Consider the following 21,998-nt stretch of genomic DNA (forward strand, 5'->3'; position numbering starts at 1 on the left):
CTTCTTGAGAAGGTACCATTGCGCGTTCGCAAAACCGGATCTATGGTTCCTAGCATGCACATATGTGGGTAGTGACGGGGGCTCAGCCTTGTTATGCAGCCCTACCAAAAGCATTCGGGCTTGGAAATGTGCCGCAGAAGTATTGGAGAATTTTACGACCTCTTCTTGTCCATTGGGTTGACCCGAATTCTCGGTTTGCTCTATAGTTCTGCGCTTTCTAGAATAATTAAACACTTGAGCTCAGCTACGCCATCGATGTCAATTGATGAGGCCTAGCCAAACCTTTGATCGTCCGCAAGTCATCTCACCGAGGGGAAGCGAGAGAAAATTGCCACAGTCGTAGCACGGACCGTGTGCAATTATCCCCTACCGTGCTGTACCACTTCCATTGATAGGGGAAGTCGCTTGCTGAGTAGAAGCTTCTGCACCCCATCAAACATCGATATCAGTACCAACGATCTCATCACACATTTCGATATCAGCAACGAGCAACGAGCAGGAGCATCCAAGCCAAGCCAACATACTAATGGATAGTTCTTCAGCGTCGTCATCGACTTCAAAGAGAAGTCGAACATCGGGGAAGCACTCCAGAAATGGTTGCGGGACCTGCAAGTAATATCCCTTCGGCCCATTTCTGGCTATAACACTGACCTTTGGCGCAGAATTCGTAAGCCCATCTAACTTGGCTCCGATCCAAGATCAAGTTTTCCTTTCATCGATGCCACATTGCTCTTTCTTGATATATCTTTTGTCGTGAGGTAACAGAACAAGCTGATCAATTCTCTTGCAGGTCGTGTAAAGTGTGACGAGACGAGACCTATCTGCCGTCGATGCCAAAACTTCAAAATTCCGTGCGATGGATACAGTCGACTTCCAAAGACTAGCACCCCGGGGAGTACTGTATCGGGTGGCTTGTTGATAGCCCCAAAGCCAGTAACTCCAGCAATAGTTCCATCATCGATACCGCCCAGTCCATCAACTCTAGTCGTTGACAATGCAGAGGACTATCGTTACTTCACGTTCTTTCGAGACCAGCTCTTGTTTGAAATTACCCAGTTCGCACAAGGCGATGACTTCCGGAGACTCATCTTACAAGCTTCCAACATCCCTTCGATTCGCCACACGATGGTTGCGCTGGCAGCACTTGGTAAAATCCATTCAGTAATACAAGACACGCCGTCGAGCTCGCTGCCACTTTCGGAACCAACAGAACTGATATCCCATCGCGAGTATTCCCTTCGCCAATACTCAAAAGGGCTTGCGTTGATGAAGAAAGACGTCGCTACAGGGCATCAAGGCATCAGAACCACTCTACTCACCTCTCTCCTCATCATCTGTATCGAATGTCTTCACGGCAACTTCACGATGGCCGGCGTCCAGGTCGCAAATGGGATGGCTCTATTGAGGGATTGGCGAAGGAACTATCCAGACGCAGACTTGCACCCGATCGGTTTCTCTTCACCTGCCCCCAACGTAGTTGAAGACTCGCTGGTCCAGATGCTCGGAGGGTTGGAGATCCAATCGTACTATTTCAACAGCAATGCAACTCAAGCAGAACATGAGGCTGGCAAGGAAGATGGCTTCAACGTCATCCAAAATATGCCGGCACGATTCGAGTCCGTCGATGAAGCTCGACTCTACCTCGAGCTTCTAACTAGAAGGTCGAAACACTGGCTATTCTCTTTGGGCTGGTTCTTCCGGCCTCTGATACCCGTCGAAGGTGTTGCGCCCGTCGACACAACGCTACCCCCATCTGCTCGTCAACCCAGGCAATTTCTGAACTTAACGCCATCTATGATGCATCCCGCGAGTGTCCATCGCAGGGAAACCATCCCCGATAGCTCGAAAGATCTAGTCAAGAAGCACCATGACCAGTACCTCCGCGACTTCTTCCGATGGAAAGCATCCTTCGACGCCCTTCTCCAAACGCCTTCATCGAAAAGCATCTCTCCTCGTTGGAAAGAGAATCTCCTTATATACAAAGGCTGCGTCTTGATCCTGAAGACTGTCATCACGGGCGACGAGATGGTGTTCGACGACTACACGGAAGAGATGGTTGAAATCCTCGATCTGGCCGAAGACGTCTATGAGAGCGACAAAGATCATCGAAACGACACGACATTCACGATCTTCCAACGCTGTACGGGCCCTCCACACTTCGTCGGTCTTCACTGCAGAGTTGGAGCCGTTCGTCGCCGTGCTATACAATTACTAGAGTCTTTGCCCAAGACGCCGGATTTGTCGGATACCATGCTGAGGAGCGCGATTGTGAAGTGGGTTATGGGGTTGGAAGAGGCGGAGATGGTTGATGGGAAAATTCCCGGGTACGCGAGGATTCGGAATGTTGGTATTTCGGTCGATGTGGACAATAGGCAATCTACGCTTGTTTGCAAGCATCAGGTCATGAGGGAGGAAGGACTTGTGGAGACTGAGAGGAAGAAGACGATCAACTGTTGAATGTGGAGGAAAGTTCCACGTCTCATGAAAGTCAGTCCTGAAGCCAGTCAAGTTAGTTGATTAAAGAGTTTGTTTCTCGTACGTACTTTGAAACTCTCCAGCAAAAAGGAGAGTCCTTATAATTCATAGCGTCTTTGCATTAGCATAGTGTTTTTGAAATTTAGCTAGTCGATGTTCGGTCCTATCTGCATTAGTTATGTCCTCAAACTTAGTAAACAATGTCCGTATAAACTAGCCGTAGTTTAGATTAAGGATTTCTATACTAATCTTGTTCTAGTCAAACGGGATCAAGTTTTTGTCTAGGACAAACATTTCATATGCACTCAATATCCAAGTCGATGCCACACATCCAGCCACGCCTAAGTTCGATTCGTATTTCTTCTTAATTACTTGCCTTGCTTTGACGTATAGAAGCGCTTCGCCACCGAGTACATCGAGAAAGCTCTCCAAGGTAAGAATGTTTCTAGGTTCTCTACTATCTCTATGCACGCTCAAACTAGCCTTCAGTGTCTCAGTCATAGCTAACAATTCAAACAGCAATATGCTCCTTCTCAACCTTCACCCCACCATCATTCAACATCCCAACCAACTCCTCAAACCCCTTCAAAACATCCGCCTTCTGCTCCCCCCAAACCTCCAAACTCTTCTCTCCCACCCGTCCCATAGTAGCATTCAGCTTATCCTCATCCGCAATAACCAACAACACCTTCGTCTCCACCGCCCTGCCTCGCATAATAGTGCCCAACGCTCGCGTAGCCTCTTCATTCGCAAAATTGCCTCCATGCACACCCATACTGATCACAAAGACCGGCTTCCCCTTAAACTCATGGTACAGATAATCAAGCGCGTTCTTGAAGCCGGCGGGGAGACCGCCGTTGTACTCGGGCGTGATGAGGATGTAGGCGTCGAAGGAGGCGATGGTCTGGGACCACTTGATTGCGGGGTGGGATTCTGGGAGGGGAGAGGGCTTGTCGAGTGGGAAGAGGGCGGGAGCGCTGGGGTGGTCGTAGAGGGAGAGGTTGAAGGATTTTACGTCCACGGTTGTGATTTCGTTGGAGGCGAAGGAGGGGGATGTAGAGATTATGTTGTGGATGAAGGATGCTACTGTAGGACCTGCGCGTTGAGGGCGAGTGGAGGCGATGATGAGGGCGATTTTCTTGGGGGTTGTGGAGGTCATATTGTGTTCTATGCAGGTGATATGGTCTTGACTGAGAAGAGTGCTTTGTAGGTTTGTGTTTCAATGTTGCAGAGGTTGATGTTGGAGAAAGAGAGGGTTGGCCACATACTTATACTTACAAAACTCTCAGACAATTTCCCCTGGAGTTACTGCAACATCACGGAATTCCGTTTTTAGAAAGCATCACCCGGCCACGTAATAAGAATAGATCCAGTTTCATGGATTGCAGTCTTGGGATTGATTCCGGAAGAATCAATGAGGTATGAGAACTCTGACTTCTGATTGGCTGAAATACTGCGTTTCGCGATCAAGTAAATACACCAAATTATGTTGCAGAGAATGCTGAGTTAAGCAGGATAATTAGGTGCGATTTCAAACAACCATAACTTGCATAACTTGCATAATTTCAGGAAACGGAAAGCTCAACTACCGACGAAGAAGCTCTGGGGGGTTATCTAGAAATAAAGATTTCCCTTGCTGTTATTGATCACGCGATCTGCTTCTGGTCGTCGGGACGGGGAACCTCCATCGAGTTGATAACTTTAGCTGATTTCTCGAGCCTTCAACGACATCAACAAGACGCCTAATTTGCCGCGATAACACTCGCTTAGAAACCCCTATTTGTTTGTGACAAGGTGTGACGTTGATGATGAAATACTTACGGACGAGAATGTTCCACCAAAGAAACAACTTCGAAAGCTATCTAATAATTTGTTCAAATCTTGGGAGATAAACAGAGTTGTATTGAATGACGTTTCCCTCAGACTAAGTCACATCGCTACTCTTCCAAATGCTGCATCTTCACCAAGTACGAACGTCTAACGTGGATTCTTACTACCCATCTCTTCCTCCTACAGAGTTTCAAATATTCTCACAATCGGGCTCTCCCATGCAGAGGGTTGTCTCTTTTGAACCACTCAAACGATCTACTGAATTTCTCAAGCATTTCGTCAATGCCCACAACCAAACACCATCCGCTCCCACAAATAGCATCTTCCTCCCTCCTTGATCAGTAAAGCCGAGTGCACATCTTGAATAATAGCTGTATATTAGACATTGTAGAGTTATCTGGTGTCATACAGAACTACAAGCTTGTTGTGCAGAACTTCCTAGGCCATCAAGCAATTCCTGGTTTGGGTGACAAACGTACAAACGTTCGCTTGGGGCAATTCATCTCTTTCGAAGATGGCTAAGTATAAAGCATTGGGTGTCTTCTTGTCTGATTTTGAAAGTAGATATCTTTTCAGGCTCTTGTATATCCATCAAGAAGGGACTATGCAACAAATGCTATCGCAATCCTCCCGTCATAGAAACGTAATGCTCAAGTCAAGCACCATCAATTACCTAACAATAAGACTCACAGATCTAACAAAGGGAAACTTATTCCCATGATCGAGCCATGGCTACATGGATTTCGGTTGAATTTGCCCAACAATAGGACACATAATGTATTCTTACTATCAAATTGACAGAGGCAAGACAAGGTCTTTGATGGTTCTGTCACACATCAATCCAAAGCTGACGCTATCCCGACATCACATCACAGCTACACAACTCTGGTCAAGATTTGCGGGTAATACAACTAACAGGCTATCATTGCCGAAGCTAAAGACCCTAGACGAGGCCCGATAGGAGTTAATTTTCAAGCTGAAGCTAAAGATGTCTTAGGATCATGCCGTCGCTACAAAGCGGTGGCTTGCAGATACATTTTGGTCTTCAATCCTTGAAGTATACGATGACTACCACTGGCATGGAGATTGCTTTCGATCCCGATAAGTTCTGCCCTGCTTCCGGACAATGCACTCTAAACTATGGCCGGTAAGTTCCTCAACTTCGCGCCAGACAATTGTGCTGGATAAGTACTGATCAATCTAGGTACACTCAAGACGAGGTCAACGCCAACGAGTACTGCTATGCATTCCGTTCAATGTCCAGCGTACTCATCCTGAGAAATTCGGAGCTAACTTCTTCATTGCCACTGCCACAGCGATGCCATGAAACCTCGGAAGAAGTGGCTGAAATGGCTAACATCGGATACTTTACCTGCAGAAACCATTGTCATTTTCGGGACGAAGCGCAATCAGCAAGAATGGGAGCTACGCTTTTTCATCAACATACAAAGTAAGAACGATACACGCGCTCAATACGTTCCCAACCGAGCCAATCAAGTGAAGATCTGGAAAGGCGCAGACGCTCATGGTACGACACTGATGCTGACCGAACCGTCGGTCGGACATCAACCCTCCTATGAAGACAGTTGGCGTCTCGTTCATTCTGGCAGACACTTGGAGGCCGAGGTCAAGAGAAAAGTCAAACATGGCCTTCCACTTTTCGTACAACGCAAAGGCAAATCAATGAAGCTATCTCTAGCCCAGATCCCGTCCACTTATGGTATTCAGAAAGATCCGCAAGGACAGGGAGAAGAAAGTCTACACAAAGAACAAGAAGTACGTTGTTCATCTACCGGAAGAACAACCCTATGAGGAGAGTGACGGAAAGTTGCGTAGCAAGAAGAAGTTGCTGGAGGAATATGCTGAGCGCACAAGGGAGGACACTGTCAGATTTGGACGATACGCAACAAGGTGGGGTATCAAGGCTCCGGTTCGGAAGTTGTTTGAGAATGACGGAATCATGGTCCGAGTAGAAGAGGTTATCAAGGCAACCGGTGCTGATGGTGAGCTCGGCGGTGATGAGTCTGAAGAAGACTAGGTAGCTTTAGGAAATCGTCTTGAGTCTGGAGTAGTGAATCTTGGACTTCAGAGCCATTTCGAGAAGCTTCTGAATGTCCGACTCCCTTGACTTATCTGCTGTTCTCAAAAGTCAACAATTTGAGAACTGACTTTCTAGTTCCTTGTCTTGGATTTCTTGAGCATTGTACGAACGAGTTCCAATCTGCGACTCGAGGAGGAACTTCTGGCATCCGCTTGACAGCATTCTCTGCCTCCCGTGCCTTGATCTCTGCCTCTCGTCTCTTTCTCTCCGCTTCCTTCAATTCCCTCTCAACTGCCCCTCTGCTTGCTTCAGCTATTTATATCCTCTTCCCCTCCCAACTTGAAAACCAACATTCGCCCCCATCTAATTATCCAAAACCAAAACCCCACATCACCTTCCCCAAAAGTCAAGAAAGCCCGCACCAACCATAATCAAGACTGAAGAAGGACTTTCTAGATCGTGCTTGTTTAGACTGACGAAGTATATACCTCGTCCAACGATGTCCAGATCTGCTTCAAGCTCCCTTTTGCTAGCAATTAATTCAACGAGCTGGAGCCTTGAAATGTGGGTGCACCATATGGGGACTACACGGTCTCTGGACCGGTACGACTCAAAGGCGATTACAACTGCCGTTTCGGGACCTGCAACTTTCTTCGACCCAGGAAAGCCGATGAAGGTTACCCCAGAAGATTCGGTTGTTTTCGTGTCTGTCGATAGTGAGGACAATGAGCTTAGCTACGGGGACTTTGATAACTGTTCCACAATTCTTCGGAGGCTGTCAAGATCTCCCTTCCAGCCACATTTGCGAAGCTGCAAGTGGTAGAATCGCCAGATAGAAAATTGAAATAATACGATCTGTCTAATTACATTCAAGAGCTGTCGAATTCCCTAGAATTGATAACGCACATTTCACTCTCAAAGGTTGGGAGAGCGAGAATCAATATTTGGAGCCTTTTGAAAGTCAAAAGTAGCACCGACATCTAATTCTCAAAACTTAGAAAGGAGGAAACTAACATTTGAAAGCAGAGTACTTCTGCATCTGAGATCGTATGTCGGAATCGATGTCCAAGGTCCAGTCCTGCTGGAGGAGGGAATCTGTTCCGAGATTTTCCGAGTACCTAAGGTTTCAACAATATGGGCGGAAATGAAAAACGTGCGAGCTGTTGAGACAAACGCGTAGAAAGTGAGGGGAGAGATATATATATATATATGTGTGTCAAAGCCAGCGACTTACATTCCGTTCTCAAAAATCATACAAACGCAAATCAACATTGCACCCATTCTAAATCTCTAAGATCAGAAACTTACATTCCGGTCCCAAGAATCAAGAATGTGATTCCACACACACTCACCCATACATAAAATCACAATCACCGTGAAAAACAATCACCAGTAAAACTCCTCTCATTTATACACCCCCACCTCCCATTCCATTTCCCACCCATCTGACCCTATCTTCTTTGATCCGATCTATAATACACACATCTCTCTTTACTGCTTCCTCAAACCATCACACACACCCACAATATACACCTTCCTCCTCTCCCTCTCTTAACAAAAAAAAAATTACAACAAGAAAAAAAGAAGAACGAAGTCCATTCGGGTATTCCATCCATCCATCGCCCCATCCATCCATACATACATCCCTGCACGCTCAAGAACCTTACAAACAAGAAGAAGAAAAAAAGAAAAGTGCGACGAGTCTGTAGGTACTGTACGTACATATCCAGACACGTTATTATGTACCAAAAGCCCTCCTGCACCCCCTAATCTAGGAAGAGGAATCACTCCTCCTCAGCCACACTACCCACCAACACACTCGCCTTACTACTCTTCTTCCCCAACTTCAGCATACTCAACCTCTTCCTGACACTCCCCCCCACCCGACTCCCCACACTCCCATCGCGACTCAACCCCTCCGTGCCCCCCGTCTTCGGCCTCTGACTCGAGCTACTCCTCCTATTCCCCGCGATATCAGACTGCGTAACCCAGTCAGCCTCCTCGTCCTTCTCACTCAACTCCCTGCCCCTTCCCCTCCCAATCGACCCCAACGTCCCACCTGATCCGAAGAACGATTTACGATTTTCTTTACTGCGGCTCCGCTCACTGCTGCCGTCGTCCTTCACGCCTCTATGTTGTACTACCACTCCACTTTCCTTGACATTCCCACCGTTAATGACAGGCGCCAACACCGCTTCCTGCGCAGACGGTTCGCGGTTATGGCCGCTGCCGCCGCCACGTTTGAGGAAACTGAGTCTGTTGCTGCGGGCGCCTGCTCGGGCAGCGGGTGTGTCGAGGATGGAGGACGAGATGGTGCCGTTTGTCTCGGAGTGGGGGATGGTGGAGCGGTTCATGTTCAAGGCTAGCATTGCTGAGGCGCGCTTTTCGCGGCTGCCGTCGCTGAGGACGGGACTGGCGATTGCCCAGCTGGGGGTTGGGGTTGGGTCGCGTTGTTGTTGGGGGAAGGAGAAGGAGGATAGTTCGGGGGCGAAGGTTGCTTCGAAATCTGTTGCAAGTTTTGTTAACATTACCCACAAAGTGGGATGAGGATTTGATGACTTACTCTGTGCGAGTGTTTCCCTCTCCGCCGCGCTTAGTAGATTGGACTTGGCAAGCATGGAGAGGGCACGTTTGATCATAACAGCATGATCAATCAGAGCAATCTTGACAGCATTTTGCAGTGGACTTAACTCCACTTCCTTGGCTTCACTGTCCTCTGGTAACGTTGGAAGTAAATCGCGATATCTGGCAACGGTCGTTTCTGAGCCCAGATCAACAGATACATGCAAGGCATCGGTAAGTAGGGTTACGATTTCCTCTTCGCCATCCATGATACGCTTCTCCACAGCCGTCATCTCACTTGTCTTGCGAGTGATACGTTCGATAGCTGTCTGGAGAGGATTGAGCTTGATGCGATCGACAGAGACGATCTCACTTCTGCGAAGAATCGTAGGGAAGGGTTCAGCAGTCTTGTACATGATCTTCTCAGCCGAATGTTCGGTAACTGGACCTTGAGTGTTTCTCTTGCTGGTGGAGGAGAATACTTGGGGATGCGCTGAGAGCAGATAATCGCGGATGACTTGGGGTACACGAGCTCGTTGGAAGACATGATGCTCTAGATCTCGATATGGGTTGAGAGCGGAGACGTATATGAATTGACCTTCAACATCATCGACGTCGCCAGAAGTTACAATCTGAGCAGCAGGATGTTGCTCTTGCATTCGGTCCGTGAAAGCGGTCGTTCGTTCGGTGGGAGACCCCTCGAAGACGAATTCCTTATCCCTAAGACTTTGCGGGAAACCCATACCACGGTACGTAACTTTGAAGTACTTGGGTACCAACTTGTCACTCTTGGCGATGTTCTCGTACACCGTGGCAATCGATCGTTGAGTTCTCGCAAGTTTAGCGAAATCGTAGACATTCTCCTCGTACTGGTGTTGCAACTCTTGGTACGCAGCCAAAGCACTACTCCAAGCTTCTCCCTCCTCGAAATACTTGATGATCTCAAAGTAAATCCGTTCTTTTCGATCGAATTGCGACTGTGCTGGGAACTCAGGGTCCGACAGGGGAGGTACGATTTCCGTTGGGTCCCACCTGTACAAGTCGGCGTGCAATCGAAGTGCGAGACCTGCTTCGGTTGGGTTTCGAGCATCGGCCTGTAGTTGCGCAAGTTGGTGGACATATCGAATGAAGATTTCCTCTTTCTGCATATCTCTCAGGAACTCCATCAACCGCAACCGATGGATCATATGTGAAGCTTGGCCAGTGACATCGGTACTATGCACAGCGATCAGAAGATCGAGGAACTCTTCGATAGTAGTAATCAACTCCTTGACCGCCAAAAATAGTGGGTCTTCGCTATCCTGGCACGAGTATTCAAACAGACCAAGCAAGTCTTGAACAAATCGCTTCTCCCTCATACTCTCCGTCAATGGTTTCGTCTTCAGCAGTTGATCCAAACAGTCAATCATAGCTGTTTGCACAGCCGAGAGATCCTCACTCAGAGACCACTCGCTAACGATCATGGTCTGCAGAACTTCAACGGCCACCAGTCTCGAGTTCTCGTGTACACTCAAGCACAGTTCGACAATTGGTCCTACCAGAACGGGAACATATTGAACTTGATAGCCACCCATTTTCGCAATACCGTACTTTTGTTGCTCATCAGGACTCGTCTCCCATCCAATAGCTTCCCACATCCTTCTCAGAAGTTCAGCACCATGTTCTCGAACACCACCAGCAATTTTCCACACCGTCCGTCGTTTCTGCTCAGGGAAAGTTTCGAGAGCCAAGGAATCGCTCCCGACGAGCTTCAACAACACAGTAAAGAATGCCTTCCAAAGATCCATGTTGTAAGCTTCAGCATCATCGGGATGTGGCAAAAAGGATTCCAGCAAAATACCAGCCAGATATTCAAGAGTCTTCATCGACGATTTGTGATGATAGATATGAACGCTTAGCCAATCCGCAGGAAAAGCTTCGCACTGCAGAATACTGAGGTGGACTTGTAGCGTATCTTCTAAAAGTGTGGCCATCTCGTCTTCTGCAAGCTCAAGCTGCATCCCAGCAGGTAGAGTTGAAATCGCAGACAGAATAGCAGACAATTCGATGAGCACTTCGTCGAACTTTGCCTTTCCTGTAATGACTTTGGATGGGAATGGGTATGTATTTGGGAAGAGAAGAGAGAGCCGTGTCTTGTCAGTTTTGGGAGCTGCTGAGAGAGCGAGATATGAGTCGATGATCTTAGGGATGTAGTCGGGTATCTCAGGTCCAAGATTCTCAACCTGTGTTGATAAAATTGAACAGCATAACCGGACTTGTTCCCTATACTGCTCGTTGGCATCTGAAGTCTTACCCCAATGAGGCGCTATCCATCGGACGGTATTGGCGCTGAGAGCTGCTCGTTGCTCGGATTGCGAAAAGAGTTCCAGTTTGGAGTAGTTAATAATTAACACAAGCTTGTACAATATCAGCTTCCCCTTGACCCCAGAACAAGAATCCATGAAGTCAATCGCAATATGTAGAATCTCCTCCGTGCTCAGTAATCCCGTCAACTCCGGTAGCCAGGTATGAAAATGCTGAACCGCAAGCGTTTGACTACCCACAAGAATAGGCGCCGCATTTCTCATCAGCGCGTCGAGCGATTTGAATATACTCCGCAGGTGTCGAGTGAAGCCTGGCGAAGTACTCGTGATACCGATCCCTGCTTCCTTGGCCTTCTGCTGTCCGCGAGCATGAGTGATAAATTTCAAGATTTGCCTCACAACCTTGAACGTCGCTCTCAATTTCCTCGACGTATCGGGATCCGAAGGATTTGACAGGAGTCGAGTGAATGATCGAACAAGACAAGGCGTCGCGAAGGGGTAATTGAACTTCGTCTCAGCGTATTGATCCACCAACGGTCCGAGATTAAATCTTCGATCATGGACGATACCCAAAACAGTAACGAGTGCGCTGAAAACCAGATCCTCATAGTCGTCGTTTCCAGCATTCTCAACTAGTATCGAAAAGATAGCGTCAAAGACATCACTGAGCAACTTTACGATCTCGATTTCTGGCACAAAGACCAGTCGCTTAAGCAATTCCTGCACGTCTCCAGGTGGTTGTTCCTTCCACTTGAGAAGCCCCAACAACACTTTGTCTTGTGAAAAGCGGGTACTGCAGAGATAAGTCTGCACTCTCAATGTTGCAATCGGTCCAGTTACAGCTTCGTCTTTGCTCACATCATCCTTCCCTCTCGCATTCCAAGGTGTACCCAAATAGCCGGTCTTGCCCTCACCCCTCCCTCTCGCACTATTGGTATTCTCATCATATCGGTACAAAAGCAAAGAATGGTGACCATCCCTCATGAATGCCTGCTGGTCCCAAAGCGGCATATGACATATAGCGAAGGGTCCATTAGGAGCATCCGAAAGCGTCATAGCAAGATGACACGTCGATACATCTACTGCAGGTACACATAATTTGAGAGTCTGATTCCAAGCTTCCCCTTTCTCAGCAGCCGTTGACTCCCAAGTTGATGTAGCCTCGGCGTTCGAAGATGGTAGAACGCAATTATCCAATCGCTCGCCACTAGCTCGACGAACTTCAAGAGTGATCTGTAAATTCGATCCTTGCACTGAGGTCGATAACGGTGTGGCGCTCCCTGTGGCGCGAGAGAGTAGTGCATGGCGGGGAAGGAAGGCTTCGTCGATGGTGACATATATGTCTGATCTTGCTTTTGTAGGCGCGCCCGAGAAGCCCATTTTACTTGTTCTGGTGACTCCAGATAAGAGTGTAGGCGTGGCTTTGATGAGGACATCTGCGTCAGGGCTATCAAAAGCTCTGAGATGGACCTGGAGACGTTCGGCCCTTCTTGACTTCTCGTAATGGCCAGACTTGCTCCCCATGAGCTCTATGATCACATCCTCCCAACCATCGGTATGATCTTGCTTCTCTTGACCAAAGGCAGCGGACGGAGACCAGATCGTCATGACCTGCTCTACCTCTTCCTCTTGTTTCATTATCGCATTAACTCTGATAGCACCAATCCCGACCGTCCTGTTCACTATCCTCGACACGGATCCAGATTTCCGTTCCGTGCCTGGCGCTTTCGAATCAGCCGTACCTGGTGGTCCATCCTGGCTATGGTGTGATCGAGCATCAGCTTGGTCTTCCACTAAAGAATTAAGTTTCGACGAAATAGGCGCATTTCTCGAGAACGCAGAGCGTTGCATCCCTTGTTTCCCCCACATCAAGCTCCTCCTCCCCGAACCAGACGACTTGCTCGAGCTGCTAGGCGACAAAGCATGCTCTCCATTCCGCGTGGGTCCTCCGTCTCTCGACGCGGTACCATTTCTGGACCCTGGTTTCCCTCCCATAACCTGCTGTGTTGACCGAACCTTCACAACCAAGTATAACTCCGCATCTGGCGACGATTGATCCCCGATGTCCGCAGAAGCTAAGTCGGAGAACAGAGTCTTCATATTTCCTGCCTTGGCTAGATTCGTCAATGCCCCGCTGGGAGGTACTTCCACAATATAGCTCTCGCTGAGCGCCACAGCAGCTTGGCCCGGTTGTTTTGAAGCAAGGAAGAATACCAGTGTCGTCGACTCGGTACTTGCGCCAACAAAGGTCTTGATATCGATCAGGAGATGGTGAAGCGTAAGGTTCTCGTTCGCAGGTGGTTGTGGCCTTTCTTCCAGTAAACTCATCATAGACTGCAACGTCGTGATCTCGACCGCAGAATCGTCTCCCGTAAGGACCCTGCCGCGTTCTGCTGGATCCCGAACAATAACCTCGCCATTGAATGCCTTGTTCCCTCTCACCAGATCCCACACTGTCTTCTCCCTCAGTCGCCCAAGCTCGTGTGTCGTCAGAACATTGTGCAGGAACTGCCGCCGCGAAAAGTCCAACGTCTGCACTAATGTCGACATCTGGTCCAGTACCGGGTATTGTCTCGATAATAGAAGCTCGTGTAGATTCGTAGAATGCCATTCTCGCAGACAGCTCGCAATCTCGTCCACCAACGGCTCCGAGACGAACGTCACGGTCTCGTCCCCAATCTTCAGCATCGGCACTGGGGCAGGCGGTTTCGGGGCATCTGGATCTCGCGGCACGTCCACGGACAGCGTGGCTCTATTCCCATTCGGCGTCTGTTTCCTCTTGATCTTGCTCCCCGGCCTACTATTCCTGCTGTTGTTCCCTATCCGTTTCCTCAACACGACGCTCTTGGGACTATCCTCTGATCCCAAGCTCTCATGCCCATTCGTCGTCGCCGGCAGTACATCCTCATCTCCCTCCTCCTCCTCCTCCTCTTCATCCTCACCCAGCACTTCTCTCACCTCAACACAGCTCCGTGGAAAGATGCCCGAAAACACCCTCGCCTCGAGCGTCTGCCCCTTCACGCTCGTCAACCCGGCCAGCAGACTCGGCGGCGCAACCAGGTACCCGCGGAACCAGTCGCCATTGTGGCCTCCCTGCTCAATGATGTACAGCTCGTCGCCCAGCTCGAGCGGCAGGTCTGCGGGCTCGAGGGCCGCGAAGGGGAAGGTTGCGACAGCGAAGGCGATGCGTGGGAGGGGCTGCCAGGGCATTGCTCTTCGTCTTCTTTTTGGGTGCGATGTTTTTTCTGCAGCGAGGAATTTCGTTGCGGGGCCGGACTGGACTGGAGGAGCGAATTGGAGGGCGCGGCGGTGGACTATCGGAATGTGATCTTAGATTGATTCATGGGGGCAGGCGATGCAGAAGGATACGGTAGATGAGCGGCGAGATGGACGTTGGAGATAAAGTGATTGAGGTGGATGTGGAGGTTCAGTTAGTTTGGGTCGGGATGTGGTTGTCAGATGCAGCAGCGCACGGATTAATTTTTTTCTCTCTGTTTGGAGAGATATGAGAAAGTGATTGATTGCTTGACTGGACTGAGACCAGGTCCGGGTTGCTGAAGAAGAAGAGGAGGAGGAATACAGTAGCCCCTGAAGAGTGCAGTCTCGTCTCGTCTCGTCTCGTCTCCCCTCTCGCCGTCTTGCCGTACCTCTCTATCTATCTTGGACCTCACTTAATTTTCTCCCAAATAGGCCCCGTCTCAGCAATTCCAGCACAAATATGCGTAGCGACCGGTATTAAATATTTCAATCCAGTTTCACTGGCATTTTCTTTTGCATTCGCACCAAAACTTAAGCCCAATTGAGGAGGTCTGACGCCCAATTTTCTTCTTCTTCTGGTGTTGATCAACTGTCCCGCCACACGCTAGATAATCCATCAGGGGTCGAGCTGTTGCACTGGCCCGGTACCTGACACGTGGTTCAGGTGCACAACTGAGAGGCGAGACTTCTTTTGAGGATATACTTTGGAGTTAATACTCTATCAGATTATGGTTTTGCTGGAGATTTCAAAATGATTTTTATTGAGATGGATGGAAGGATTTGTTGTGTTTTCCCCTCCCAACACTCACGGACCACTCAGAGACGAGTTTCGAGGTGTCGGAGCTCTCGCTTCCACGGCAAGGACGTGCAGATCTATATCAGACGTGTTAAGTACATACTGATGTGGGGAGGGAAGTGGAGGAGGAACTTCCTTTCGACTTGTGGGACCCACAGGAGGGGGAATGTTGATGGATTTCACTGAGGATGAGAGAAATAGATGGTCATCAATACCGCCAACGCATTCGTTCACGGTTAGGTTCTTATTTTGAAATATTCTCAATGAAATGTCATTTGCAGAGAAGTGAGTTGAATTATCTCAACTAGGTAGCTGCAGCTGGTATCCTCAATCTAGAAAAGCCGTATCTCATAACCCTAAAGGAAGAGAAAAACGCCAAACCCTTCCAGGCACCATCTATGCCCCAATGAATCTCCATGCAGAACACCCGAGATAGAATCCGGAGCCAAAGAAGCAAGCTTATGTACAAGAAGGCGTGAATCGGTATTCCTCAGTTCATATCGGATGCGGTGAGCTTGCCTTGTGTCATGACAGGATTTCTGGAGTCGAGAGCACGAACGATGCCGTAGCTGGTCGCAGCAGCCAGGACTCCAACAATCAGAGTTTGGATAGCTCCCCAGGCGCCCGACTTCTTGGTACCAACAGTGTACATGTTCTTGACGAAGCCGAAGACGAGCAGCATGACGACTGTGATGCCAATAGAGACGAACAAGGCGTGAGTAATGTCGTGCATTGCGAAGTAGGGGATCATGGGGATGAGGCCGCCTGGACATTGTTAGCAAGGTAATAATAGTTGATTGGCAAGGCATACCGAGAAAGTAGGAAACGCTCAATGAGCCAGCGGAGATCCATGCACGGGAAGGATCAGGCTTCTTGAGCTCAAGTTCGAAACGCATCATGAACTGGGACGTATCAGCATAGAAATTGACTTATAGAACCCAGCCCAACGTACCTTGACCCACATCTCTTTATTGAGCTCGAAAGCATCAACCATAGGCTTAATGACCTCGTCCTCAAGACCATATACTCGCATGATCTTATAGATCTCTTCCTTCTCAGCGCCTGGCAATGTCTCGACTTCTTCATACTCTCTCTTCTCTTCGGCATCGTAGTGGTCCCCCTCTGTGACTGATGCAAGGTATCCACCGAGACCCATCGAGATGGCACCGCTGAAGAGCTCCGCCAATCCGCCAATGATAACCAGCTTATTCGATCCCAACCTTATTCTCGTCAGTATAATACACGACAGGTACGGTTCGCAAGGTACTTACGAAGAAAGACCAGCAGTGAGCGCAAACGGGACCGTCAATCCATCCGCGAAGCCAATAATGATATCTCGAACGATCTCATCATTGCTGCTGTGGTGCTCCTCATGCAAAACGCCATTGTGGACGAAGCGAGGTTGCATACCGGATTGTTCAGAAGAGGACTCGGGAGCGAGGGTTGTATTGGACGAAGCCATTGTCAATCGCGGTGGGGTGACAGGATGCTGTTTTTCTTCGTGGAAACTCATCTCGTTCTCCATCTTAAATACACAATCTACGCTTAGATCCTTTCTCTCAGATAATCGCCGCGGCGATGGGTTTGTTTGTTTGTTTGTCGGGACGAGGAGTTGTGACGAAAGGAACCGTTGTCCATCTCACGACGGCAGCAGTACCAAGGGAGGTGACCGACATCTTAAAGGAGACAAACACGGTAGGACAACAAAAAAGCACCAGCTGGTTGCAAGACGCAAAAGCCGGACTCCGAAGGAGTGACATCTTTGCTTCACCTTGGAAGAACCAATGCTATGGAGTATGAATCATTTCAGAGCAGGTGCAAACGACGTGAAGATCATCCAACGAGACAACAGTTTGGGAATGTGTTTTTACTTGCTGGCCAATTAGGAATGAGGTATTCGTCAGCTGTTTTGATGCATCGATCGCATTCTAGGGCATGATGCATGTGCGACGGGACACAACAGCTACTCAGCCGCGAAACAGTTGAAGATTGGAAGTCTTTGGTCAAGGAGAGATGGAATGAGGCATGGATTTGAAGGAGGAGGAAATGCAGGAGGCTAGTATCGTTAGATCAGATTAGATCCTTGGCAGATGGGCCCATCACCTGACATGGAATTCCTCTCCCTTGCTTCTCTTAGTTCACAGCCTTTTTCATTGTTCCTTTGAATCATGAATTCAAAATATCCTATTATCAATTTGTGCTTACGCAAACCCCAGAGAATGCTGCTTGCAATCATTTCATCAGCTGACTTTCTTTCAAGGGCCCGAGCCGTCTTTTCTTCAACGGCAAACAGTGACTACAAATGAAACACATGTATATCATCAAAGAAACAGTCTTCTGCCTTGTCTTCGAATTTTCGACTCAAACTTCCTCACTCGTGCTCAGATTTGCCTATGAACCAGTTATCATCGAGTTATTACTCAGAATGGAGTGACACAACATCGCAAAGCATGTCATTCCACTGTCATCTTTCGAGCAAGCAGCATGTCATCGGGAAGAAATGATTGCATCTCTGGATCAGAGCGGAGACCAGAACTCGGAATATTCGAACGGAAAACTTAATTCTTTCCCGGTAAAACCGTTCCCCGAGCCTGGGCCAACCTAGAACGCCACTTGATATGTACAGCCCAGCCAGAGGCAAAAATCACGCAGCAGTCAATTCTGCAATCCTCCTTTCGATCTCTGGCACTTGTCTTAGATGCATCTCCAATTCCTCCTTCTCGTCTTCCAACTTCATCCTCTTGTCAGCATCTAACTTGGTGAAGATGTACTTTCCCTGCCCATCAAACTGTAGAATCTTGCTGTGATACTTCCACAAACTTCTTCGGTGACTGACTGTCATGAGTGTGATGCCGAGTGCTTTCGCATGCTCGTACATCACTTTCTCCATCTCTAACGTAACGCTTGAGGTACATTCGTCGAGAATGGCATACTTCGGTCTATTGTAAAACAACCTAGCCATCGCGACACGTTGTTGCAAGCCACCAGACAACACATCTCGCCATTCGGCTTCTGCGTCCCATCCTTCTGAGAAAGACTCCACTAGATGGTCGAGGTCAAGGATACGAAGGATCTCTAGAAGATCGTGATCTGTGATACCCTTACTTCTCATGATGCGAAGAGAATCTGGGTAGATAATTTGCTGCCGAAGCGAGCCAGCACTCAAATATGGTCGCTGAGGAACGTAAAATACTTGTGAGAGGGGAGGCTTGCGGACTGTGCCTCCATACACAGGCCAAAGTCCACCAAGGATGCGGAATAATGAGGACTTTCCGCAGCCATTGGGCCCAACAACTAATACGTGATCTCCAGGTTTCATGGAGAATGAGAGTGCTTTAACCAGGACACTACCTCCTGGCGTGATTATTGGGCTGTGATTGTCAGCGAAAAGTACACCCATCTATCCTGAACACTTACACATCAATGAATTCGACGTCCTCACTCTCTATCACAGTCCCACGTCCTTTCATGAGCTCCAGCTGCTCGCCGGACTCTTCGTCCGAAACGAGGGTCTTCTCGAATCGACCCGCCTTGATATCGTCCATGACTTCGAGCAACGTCGCAACTCGAGATGTGTATCCAGCAAGCTCGGTAACTTCTTTGTATGAGAACATGACTCGGCCAAAGGCATCTGAGCTAGATAAGAGAAGTCGTCGATTGGTGACAAAACTCTCTGTCCGGTCACCCATAGTTTGAGCCGTGGCTCCAGGAATCTTGAAGAAGACAGGAACACTGCAAAGAACCAGTCCCAATGCTCCCCAAACATATTTTATTATGAAGTCCTATTAGTTGTCAGTGGAGACTAGACACTTTCAACCTTTACCACATACCTCCATGATACCATGAGTAAATCGCCGTCGTAGAATGTCTGGAGCAAGTCAGCTAGGCAATTGCAGAGGGATAGATGAGCCTACAATTAACATGTTTAATCAGAGTAAAATATCCCTTATCCAATGTATCCTTTTCTGCTTCGTGCCCGTTGTACAGTGCAATCTCCTCGCTGTAGTCTATTAATCTTGAATGCTCGAATCGAAACTCGCCCTCCAGCCTCGCCTCGTCGGCTACATATTTTCCAAAAGGTGGTGTTAAAGCTCGCATCACATTTGCCGATAGTTGTACAAGCAACGACATGAAGAAGAGCCCTGATAACCCATAAGTACTTGACTCTAGGTAGTATATTGCTCACTCGAAACATACCTTCTCCACCAACACTCTTCGACAACGAATAGTTGTAGATTAACATATCCAAAGTTGGCTTTGCCAGATTTCCGTATAATTCTGCCAAACTATTCGCAAACTTGGAAACATCCACCGTAATCAACTGATCTGCGTTCTTTATCCGGTCGTCCAACGCAGACAGAGAGTAGAATGTCATATTCGAGAGATACTTTTCGTGGATGTAATTCGTTAACCGTGTCCGGTACTGCAACGAGAGTTTGCATTGGTGATAGGCAAGCTGTGCACATGATTAGCAGATCTCAAAAAGCTCGTTAAAAGCTCCATACCATAGAATTTGTGAAAGTCGCAGGCACAGCAATCAACATCCACCACACAATGCCAATCAAGAAGTCCTTGCCCCTACCTCTAACCAGACTCGAGACTAAAGCACCATCCATGGCAGCCACTTTCAAACTGATCAGAGTTCTGACTACCAAGAATATGCTATGGCTGATCAAGAGCCTTAATTCTTTGCTCTTCCATCCCGGTATGCATATCCTTAGGAGCTTGAACAGATTCCTGAAGAACTCCCGATTGAGCTCCACCTTAGGCTTCTTCGGCGCATCTCCATGACCTAGTGTAGTTGCCCCTCTCTGTCTCGCTGCTGCTTGTCTGATAGCTGCCGCCTTCTGTTCGGAGATGGCAGACCGTATGCGATTGAGGAGGGCTAGAAAAAGGGTAATGTAGACGGTTCGAGAGATGTTCGTTCGATGCTTCAAGTATAATGTCGTGAGCTCCGACACGATGCCTTTGATTGTGCGATCTGGAGGAAGCAGCTTCGAATGCACTGCCATAGTTGCAGACTGGGGAGAGCGTGTCTGGGGCGACTTGCGGAGAAAACGTGGGGAAGCTTGCTATTGCTGCAGACAATGCAGCTATTTCGATGGGGTCATGGGAATGTCGTCGCAGATGGGCTCATGGTATCGTCGTCCTATCGAGGCCTGTTCATCGCATAATGTTCGTTATGAATTCGTAGTCGTTGAGTCTTGATTGTCGGTGGGTTGAACAGGAATGAATGTTTTGTTCAATGTCCTCGGCAGGCAGGGATGTTCTCCGACGAATTTCACATGCTTCTCTTCTTTCGCGAATCTGCTGCAAATCTGCAAGCCTCATGACTATCACCAGCCTCAGGGGCGATCACTCGAAGCAATTGCTAAGGGGCATTTTGTTGGGCTTGTGAGACAATAGCCTCGCATCATCTTACTCAACCCTGTTACCACAGTCCATCAAGTTGTTGGTTAGAACTTGAGACTTTCCAGCGCATTGACCACACTTCGCTGGATGGCTTCAAGAAACAGTCTGAAGGCAGATTATATCGTCTTATACTCCAGATATCGCATCAGATAGCAGAAAAAGAAACCCCAACGTCGGATTTTGAAGCTGGTGGCGTTCTTCCCACTCAGACTGTACAATACTTCATGCTATGGACTATCAAGGATCTGTCTACTGTTGGATGATGCTGTCGATGAGGGGGAAAAACAATCAATGGCATAGGGTCTGTGTGTCGTGAAAGAGATATTGCCGTCGCTTTAATAATTGGATCTCCATTTGCTAGAAGCTCCAAAGAAAAGCGGAAGGTATGCTTATCACGTGCGCATATTCGCATGAGAATCTTTCAAATCCAATAGCTCTTATTAAGGTACATATGGTTCTTTCGTTTCATTAAGTTCGTTCATAGGATATCGTTGCAACATTTATCAACCTCCGATAGATAGCTTTAGCCAACCAGACTGAATATCGCACGTGCTTGTTGCCTGAGGCTTGAAGAGGTACTCGATCAGCCAACCTTGCGTTACACTCAAGAAAAAGCCTCACACTCATCGAGATAACAGAATGCCCACTCTGCCACGTCGTTCGATATATAATGGCTCTTAACCTCAAGCTTCTCCCGCAGGAACACCTCTTCTGGAGGGCCGCCCAGTCGCGAGCCGATCCAGGAATGCACCAGAACCTCTGCATGCATCATCGAGGGGCGGTGTAGCACAACATCATCCGAACCCCTCAATAATGTGTTGGTCATGCCAAACATTCAACGTCGAACGATAACGGCCGTCCCGCCGTTGCCGCAGTCTCGGGAGAAGTCTCGCAGTCTCTCTTAACGACATTCAATGCAGAAGGCCAGAGTTGGTGTAACCGCCGTTGCGGAAGCGAATCAGAACAACACTCTAATGAAGATCCCCACTCGAAAGAAGATGCACATACAGAGACCAATAACCACTTTCTTCCAGTCCAAGGTGCCGGCGAAGTCCTATGGATCCCAGCTTCCAAAATGGACCAGGTCCGCTTCTCTGAGTGTGTGTGATCCCTGTTAGAGTAGGAATAGATGACCCGGCAATTGAAGTCACTTTGGGCATCATGGATTTTATCCTAGGCCAGCCGTCACTCAGGTAAGGAGAGTCGTTGCGAATAACCTCCTCTTAGCATTTTCACATCTGCCCAAGTTATGAGAGCTATTCGGAACAGTGGTTTGAAAAAGCCTTGTAGCTGGTGTACCGGTGCCTCCCATCACGGGAAT

At 48.4% G+C, this 21,998-nt stretch overlaps 6 protein-coding genes across 6 annotated transcripts; 2 read left to right on the forward strand and 4 right to left on the reverse strand.

Moving 5' to 3' along the window:
- The first annotated feature begins 354 nt into the window (after window positions 1-354).
- On the forward strand, window positions 355-2,555 carry LY89DRAFT_159282 (uncharacterized protein). The gene is made up of 3 exons (XM_018205485.1): window positions 355-612; window positions 663-667; window positions 791-2,555. The coding sequence occupies exons 1-3, from the start codon at window positions 527-529 to the stop codon at window positions 2,455-2,457; spliced, it is 1,758 nt and encodes a 585-aa protein (XP_018067878.1). The 5' UTR covers window positions 355-526; the 3' UTR covers window positions 2,458-2,555.
- A 172-nt stretch (window positions 2,556-2,727) lies between these two features.
- LY89DRAFT_687586 (flavo protein) lies at window positions 2,728-3,870 on the reverse strand. Its single transcript, XM_018215530.1, has one exon. It carries the CDS (start codon window positions 3,632-3,634, stop codon window positions 2,987-2,989), a length of 648 nt encoding a protein of 215 aa, XP_018067879.1. The 5' UTR covers window positions 3,635-3,870; the 3' UTR covers window positions 2,728-2,986.
- A 2,557-nt stretch (window positions 3,871-6,427) lies between these two features.
- On the forward strand, window positions 6,428-7,360 carry LY89DRAFT_687589 (uncharacterized protein). Its single transcript, XM_018215531.1, has one exon. The coding sequence runs from the start codon at window positions 6,846-6,848 to the stop codon at window positions 7,167-7,169; it is 324 nt and encodes a 107-aa protein (XP_018067880.1). The 5' UTR covers window positions 6,428-6,845; the 3' UTR covers window positions 7,170-7,360.
- Window positions 7,361-8,130: 770 nt separating this feature from the next.
- Window positions 8,131-14,421, reverse strand: LY89DRAFT_737505 (uncharacterized protein; the record flags this gene model as incomplete). The annotated part of the gene is made up of 2 exons (XM_018220266.1): window positions 8,131-8,852; window positions 8,910-14,421. 2 exons carry the CDS (start codon window positions 14,419-14,421, stop codon window positions 8,131-8,133), a joined length of 6,234 nt encoding a protein of 2,077 aa, XP_018067881.1.
- Window positions 14,422-15,755: 1,334 nt separating this feature from the next.
- LY89DRAFT_591131 (DUF125-domain-containing protein) lies at window positions 15,756-16,673 on the reverse strand (the record flags this gene model as incomplete). The annotated part of the gene is made up of 4 exons (XM_018209636.1): window positions 15,756-16,030; window positions 16,077-16,167; window positions 16,218-16,485; window positions 16,537-16,673. 4 exons carry the CDS (start codon window positions 16,671-16,673, stop codon window positions 15,756-15,758), a joined length of 771 nt encoding a protein of 256 aa, XP_018067882.1.
- A 1,032-nt stretch (window positions 16,674-17,705) lies between these two features.
- On the reverse strand, window positions 17,706-20,387 carry LY89DRAFT_159389 (ATP-binding cassette sub-family D protein-like protein member 1). The gene is made up of 6 exons (XM_018205486.1): window positions 19,771-20,387; window positions 19,463-19,721; window positions 19,180-19,407; window positions 19,096-19,133; window positions 18,683-19,047; window positions 17,706-18,636 (listed from the first exon to the last, which is right to left on the reverse strand). The coding sequence occupies exons 1-6, from the start codon at window positions 20,275-20,277 to the stop codon at window positions 17,910-17,912; spliced, it is 2,124 nt and encodes a 707-aa protein (XP_018067883.1). The 5' UTR covers window positions 20,278-20,387; the 3' UTR covers window positions 17,706-17,909.
- Window positions 20,388-21,998: the final 1,611 nt, after the last annotated feature.

This window comes from Mollisia scopiformis (genome assembly GCF_001500285.1).
Source record: "Mollisia scopiformis unplaced genomic scaffold LY89scaffold_19, whole genome shotgun sequence".
In the NCBI taxonomy this organism is placed as follows: domain Eukaryota; kingdom Fungi; phylum Ascomycota; class Leotiomycetes; order Helotiales; family Mollisiaceae; genus Mollisia; species Mollisia scopiformis.